At 33.6% G+C, this 7,453-nt stretch overlaps 1 protein-coding gene across 1 annotated transcript; it reads right to left on the bottom strand.

Annotated features, from left to right (window-relative positions):
- Positions 1-2,790: 2,790 nt before the first annotated feature.
- LOC147066937 (uncharacterized) lies at positions 2,791-6,857 on the bottom strand. The gene is made up of 3 exons (XM_085953852.1): positions 6,641-6,857; positions 6,180-6,252; positions 2,791-4,998 (listed from the first exon to the last, which is right to left on the bottom strand). Exons 1-3 carry the CDS (start codon positions 6,655-6,657, stop codon positions 3,787-3,789), a joined length of 1,302 nt encoding a protein of 433 aa, XP_085809978.1. The 5' UTR covers positions 6,658-6,857; the 3' UTR covers positions 2,791-3,786.
- Positions 6,858-7,453: the final 596 nt, after the last annotated feature.

Genomic DNA, 7,453 nt, shown 5'->3' with positions numbered 1-7,453 from the left:
GCCAATTCGAAAGTGTAAAAGTTAACAGAAGATCAAAATTATTTTATGTAATATATTATGCATTAACTATAAACGTCCATTCATATCCAAAACACACGCAATGTGCCATGACATTTCTGACAGTATTTAGACTGACAAGCAAATAGTATCGTAAGCATGACATTTTTTCATTAGTCACACTACTACGGCTCCATATAGCGTCTGACAACTCAAAAAAATTGGAACGAAAACGTGGCTAAACAGCATATATTAACTGTTTGATTTGTGCATATTTGCATCATTACTAGATGAGGATAACCAGGAAAGAATTCAAAAAAACGTAGAGATGCCTATTGTGCATTTTATATCAATTTGAAACTATTATGGATAAAAGAATACAAAATACAGATTTTAAGGACACCCACCTGGTCCATGTCTGTAAGTATCGGTAAGGCTATGTTACATTACATATTAATAAGAACAATGGTATACCTACCTCATCGCAAGAGAATGCACAGCATTGAGACTCATGCAGGCCAATCTCAGGCCGATAGTTATTAAGGCTATACCTCAGCTGAGGCATGGTCTAAAAAGATCGTAACTATGCGACACGCGGATTGTGCTAATGACGCGTGCCGAACGGAACATAATTTGTGATAAAAATTCAACATGAGTCCATTTAGTGTCATGTTTATTGTTATATTAGTAATAATAATAATATATTCATTGACGTGTTTTCTTTTTCGAGTACAGCATAACATTTTTTAGTCATCTTTACACGATACAAGAATATATTCTTACAACCCCATCACAAAAATATCGCGATTGGCGACTAATGCGAAATTTCATCCCACCTATTGTTGATGCTCTTAATGAATTCACTATATTATATTATACCATTATATAGATTAACAATAAACCGTAAGGAAATCTAAAAAAAAAAGTTGGTAGGAAAGCTAAAAAATGCTCCCAACATTGATTTTAAGCAGAAAAAAATAGGTGGAAAAGCCAATTGGATCCCAAAAAAAATTGGGATGGCTGAAAAAGGTTGTGACTTTGATTTTGCAGGATTTCTTTCAAACACTGAGGAGAGGACCCTTGCATGAGTTTTGAATAAGGGTCCAATATTTCTAGTTCCGCTAAATAAAATTTCTATCATGTCTGGCATGTTGGATGACTGCAGATATAAATGGACCTTTATCTACAGTACAAAAACACCTCCACATATTAAATTACATAATATACTGATTTCATATAAATTAAGAGGACATACTCCTAAAAAACTAAGAATTCATATTATTTACCTAAGATTCTCTAGTAAATTTCTCACTTTACCTACTCATATGGTTGTTAATATTATTCCTCTTCGATTTGTACAATATAATATATTTACAACACTTTCAACATACAGCTAGTAAAGAGTTTTTGGATTGAATATATTATTATGTTCACAGCAAATTAATCCAGTGAAATCATTTCTTGAGATTCGAGAATTCTTGAAATCAAGAATATCTGTTTTCTCGAGAATTCTTGAGATTCTCCTTCATTATGAAATTACCTCTTGTTGCCGATTTTTTTTTGTTTTTTAACTCTTCCGACTAAAAATTTTTTCATTGATATATTTAACAAATTCCATTCAGAATGAAAGTCGAGAGCTCTTTTTTGCTTTATTTATGGCAAAACTTTTTAGCGGTGATTTTTTAAATTCCGGTTGTAGTAACAATTTCATGATTAATGAATTTTATTCTTGCGACTCGAGATTGGCCTTTTCTGATTATTTCTCAAGAATTCTCGAGATGACATTTTTCGATCACAACCTCTAAGTGAAACTAACCTGACCAACTCTATACTTCGTAACAATGCCTTTGAAAATTGGATCATTTAAATTGGAATGTGGAGTTTACCGTAGATGGAATAAAAAAGCATGATTTTTAACATTTAGATAAAACAGGTACCTATAGCAAGAGTCTATCAGGTCCTGCACGTTTTGGAATGAAATTTTCGGTACTGATAATAATATTAATAATAATAAATCTGTCACACTTTCATTGAAAGAATATATTGACCAACACAAAAGTTTAAAAAATATATCATCATTAAAACATGGAAGTAAAAGTAAGTATGTACCTATCAATACTTAAATCTGGGAGGATAAAATAATAAAAAAAATCATCTGTCATTAAACCTATACTTGAGTAGTAAGATCTTTTTCATTAATAGAGCTGTGAATGAAGAATCTTGGAATGTAATGAATTTATTTATAAAATACATTATTAAAAAAATCAAGATCAATATTATCTTCCTACATCATCATTGTTATTAATATTTAAAAAAAATCTGTATAAAATAATAAATAATACTTAACATAAATGTCGCCATAAAAATTCATACCATTAAAATTTGAGCGGCATTCAAAATAATGTGACTATTTTACCAAATATCTGTGTATCAGATAATTATAGGTAAAAAATCAATAGGTACATTGATTTCATAAACACTGGGGAGAATTAATGATGAATTGTATATTTATAATCATCATCAGCCTGAATCTATCCACCACTGAAAAGGCCTCTCCACTTCTCTCGGTCCTGTGCGTTGCATTGCCATGTACTTCCGCAGAACATAATTATTTCATCAATCCAGCGGCCTTTAAGTCTATCTTAAAGATGTTTTGAACCTCTTGGGTACTACTGGATGACTAGATTTGTCCCTTCTTCGAGCTATGTGTCCAGCCCACTTCCATTCGAGGCTCTTAGCAAACTGTATTACATCGCAAACCCTTTTTATCTACTCATTCCTCTTTTTGTCCTTTCGCGTTATGCCCAGCATGCACCTCCTCCATACCACGTTGTGCTACTTTAAGTTTCTAGATCTCTCTTTTACTTTGGATCCATGTTTCACATGCGTATGTGATTTGAACACTTTTCGCTCTAGGCACAGTGGGAGGTCACTTTTGAAGAAATTATTCAGGCGGCCAAAAGCATAATAATTCATGAAAATAATGATATAGGTTCTGCACAGGGAACACAGAATGAATGGGAATTTGCTTAATCTACTGGGTGTAGTATATAACATTTAAAACTGCTACCACATTCAGTTTTCATTTTTTTGTGTTCCCTGAATTGACATTCCTGGTAGCAAACTAAAACATTATTGCTCTATCGTAAGACATTCTCGATGTAGAAAGTATAAGACTATTCTGTGATGGTGGACCATCTGATACACTCTAAATTTTTGAACAATAAATTATGGTCCAACTTACTAAGGGGCAAAATACTAAAAAACAAATGCTTGCATGTTTTTTTATATAGAATCGGGCAAAGATTTGGAATAATTTTAATACAAAGGTATCTAAAAGGTGTCATAATTTTTTTTTTAATTATAGCTTAATTTATTGTAACGGGAAAATTTTAAATGTACATAGCCCGAAATCTTTGACATTATACTATATTGCTTTTTTTTAAATAAAATATTCTTGTTGATAACATACAAAACTATGTACAGATCATAACGTCAACTAGATTGCTTCATACAACTGTTTTATTTAATAGCTCATGATTAGCAGATTGTCCCGTTGTAAGTAAGTTCCATACCCCCCCATAAATTATTATAAACACCAACTCAATTAATAATGATATCTTATTGGACCGTAATAAGGGTTACACTAAAAAGGACAAAATTGAATTATGACCGTTGGCATACATTACAACAATTTGCAAATGACAAGTCAACATCATAATAATAATATATCGTAATTTAATCTGTTATCCATAAAATGTAATACTGATATAGCTTACTAACAATAATTTACCTATTCCTAACAATTCTATTACGAAACGTTGGGTTATCTTTGTGGCGCTTTTTATGCCGCCTCAAGTGTTTAATCGTCCGACTTGTGTAGGTGCATTCATCGCATGCGTACGGCCTCTCACCGGTGTGTGTCATTTTGTGCGTAACCAAATGCACGGTCTGCGTAGTCGTATAATCGCATTCATCACACGAAAATGGCCGCGTATGTATCTGCTTGTGGATCTTCAAGTAGTCAGCCCGGGTGCACGCAAAATTGCAGTCCTCACATACAAAAGGCTTCTCCCCGGAATGGATTCTCTTGTGGCGTTTCAAGTCGCCCTGCTGTGTTCCTGAAAAACTGCACTGGTCGCACGTGAATGGTCTATCGCCAGTGTGTATCAGTTTATGCTTGCGCAAATCGCTAAAATCCAAGCATGCGTATTCACATAAATCACAGGCATACGGTTTAAATCCGGAATGTATTTTTTTGTGACGCTTCAGCGTGGTTGCTTGAATGCAGGTGTAACTGCACTCATCGCAGGCATATGGTTTTTCTCCAGTGTGCATTCGTTTGTGCGTTACAAGATAATCAGCTCGCGTGCAAGAATACCCACAAATTTCACATGGGAACTGTTTCTGCACTTTGGAAATGGGATTGTGTGTTAATTTGTGTTTTTTTAAGTTACTCCCCTCTTTACAGGTGTAATCACATTGGTCACAGCAGAAGGGTCTGGCATCGGAATGAGTCAATTTGTGTTTTTTCAAATCGCTGCGTCGTACCGTCGTGTAAGTGCACTGCCCGCAGCTGAACCATTCCAATTCGTGCTCTATCAACTTGTGCTGGCTCATCGTGTGCCATTTCACAGCTTTGAATGGGCATTCTTCACATTGAAAATGCAATTTGTGATCTATTTGAGTTATATCGGCGATGAAGTCGGTGCAGTGTCTTCGGAGGCAGGCCTCGGCGCTGGTTTTTCTGCTAAATTGTTTCCCGCAATGGCACACATATACTCCATTTTTTTCAGTGATGGTCATTTGTAATTCGGCTTGAGTTTGGAGTTGTTCGCCGGAAACATCGTGATTGACTTCTACATAGCATTCCGGTATGACTTCTTCAAAGTGTTCGGCTAAGATTTCATTTTCTTCTTCTTGTGACATGTGTTGCTCATCATCAAAGTCGATTTCTTCCTTTATCTCAATGCAATCAAAAGAATCGGGAAAGTTTTCCAGCTGGAACAATGACGTATACATATATATAGTGGACATTATTAATTGATTGATCTGACATTTACGTGGTAGAACTCCAATGAAATGGTTTTGAAACAAAGTTTTTTTGTCAGCTCTACTTTATCTAAGTTATGAATTTTGATAGCTGTTTCAAGGCATCTTCGGAACCGTTAACTATAGGTAACTGAAATGAAATATACAGACAACCTTTCTCCGATATTAGACGGTTATGATAAAACGAGACAGTACAATTATATGTTAATTTATTAATATCTATTTCTCTTCTCGTTTACAACAGTGCCGTAGTCTCCTCATCTAATTTATTTTTTAAATATTAAAGTTTTTGGTCATCGAGTATTAAAACAGTTTATGGAGCGGACTAATGAACGGTTAAGATCATCTCTAGACTTGTTTTTAATGTATTTATATATCTCATGTACATGTATGTGACATGGTTCATTGAAGTTGAGATATCTCCCGGGAATGATGCCACACGCAAGGCACAACTGGTTTGAGCGAAAATGAGAGTAATTACGGTAGAGGATCAGGCTGGTGAACCGGAGTATATACATTGCAACATTAGGGCCAGTTTATGAAAAACAAGTAAAAATTTATAACTTATTTATATATTTCAAAACTCATAAATTTTTAATTAGTCAACCTAATTTTTTCAAGAGATTCAGCATTTATTTATGATAATTTATAAAATGCACTTGTCGTCAGCTCGTATTTACCAAATAAAAATTATTTTAGATGTTTTGCTTATTTCATAATATGCTTATATATCTAAGAATAATAAAGAAGTTAGGCCTCCAATAGAAAAACAATTAAAAAATGGTTGTCTCATAATTTTGTGTGGTTACCTGAGTGACCTTTTTTTTCCAAATTGTTTTATTTGAAAACAGCATGTTGGAAATCCCTTTACTTATAAGTACTCTATGTCTATGAATCATGTCTATATGCCCATCCCTCTACATTAAGTCATGTCATGTCCGATCCTAATTGGATAATATGGGAAATTATATTAACAGATTTTTTACGAGGAATAGTTAGCAATTCACCCAACCTATTGGGTCCTTGCACTACTATATCACACACACATTGAAAAACAACATGAATTTTAGGAACCGGCTGTGAGTTCGAACCCGAACATAATGTAAAAATATTCATGTTAGCAAAGTTACCTCATTTGGTACCATGGGGGAACCATGTTTATTACGATGAGATTTTTTACTCTTTGAAGATTTCTTGACAGATCTGAAAAAATATGAATAAGTAAAGGTTGATAATCTTTTTTTCAGTAGGAATTTTAAAAAGTAACAGAAAGGTAGTTATATTTAAAGTTAGTGCAATTGCTACTTGAGTATCCATCGAAAATTATGAAATCTGTTTACGAACAGGCTAGTGAATAATAATAAATTGATTCTGTGCACTTATAACATTCCTGATATATTCCTAGTTTGATAAATAAAATCATTAGGTATTTTTGAAAATAAGTTATAATTAGTGATTGTGGATACAACAATAATGAAATAATTTGTCAGGATAACATATCTATAATTTACACCTTTACTGCCAGACGCTGGTAAAATAAAACATTTGATTCTATCGAGTGGTTCTGTCATAAAGTGGCTGGATAATTTACCTTTTCTTGTTTTCCATTGTATCTAATTATATGTAATAACGTGTATATAAATTATATGTAACACGGATTAACACAACAAGCTGATGATTAACATTGTGGAAGCTTAAGAAGCAATAGAATTAATCTTGTAATGACATGTAGATAATTTATTTCTTTCGTTATGTTATGGGTCTACGAATTGTTTTTTTGACAGCTGTGAGCTGTTAAACGTTCAAGCAGTGTTGCCATCTTTTTGTCATCGAATTATAGTACGCGGTCCAAGTATTGAATAAATTAGCCTATGCCCTTTTTTACCTCTTTCGAATAACTTTCTTTCTCGGTTCGCCAAATTTTCTATTATGAAATTATAGGACTTTGCATCAATTTATCGTATGGAAATATCGAAATTTTAGCACTTTGGCGTATATTAAGTTAAAAATACATTTCCCGATAAATTTATTATTTTGGGATTACTAGGTAGCTATACCTTTTTATCATCGTACATAGTAAGCCGACTAAAACTATAAACAAACCAAACCGTCCAATCTCTCTGAGACAAATACTATTCCAGTCCTACAAACTTATCTGTAGAATGGCCAAAAATGGAACTACAGACTACCATAGGACGCCATTTTGAAAATATCATTCGAATGTCAGATTTTGTTACGAGTCTTGATTGGGTAGTTTTCGACAGTGGCTCCCCCATCCTGAAAAACATCAGATTTTGCCAGTGCAATGTGCATACTTTACAGTGCATATTCCGACCAATGCATACTTCGGTGTTATATCTGTATCGATACATTTTTTGTCAGGATCATTAGATACCTTTTTCCT

Source organism: Rhyacophila brunnea, unplaced genomic scaffold (genome assembly GCF_057557595.1).
Source record: "Rhyacophila brunnea isolate RB1 unplaced genomic scaffold, BYU_Rbru_1.0 scaffold_4, whole genome shotgun sequence".
Classification (NCBI taxonomy): Eukaryota; Metazoa; Arthropoda; class Insecta; order Trichoptera; family Rhyacophilidae; genus Rhyacophila; species Rhyacophila brunnea.
This window is presented reverse-complemented; position numbering and strand designations above follow the sequence as displayed.

Coding starts and splice junctions, on each gene's coding strand:
- LOC147066937 (XM_085953852.1), bottom strand. Junction 4,999..6,179: donor CCCCCATGGTACCAAATGAG/GTAACTTTGCTA, acceptor TCATTGTTCCAG/CTGGAAAACTTTCCCGATTC.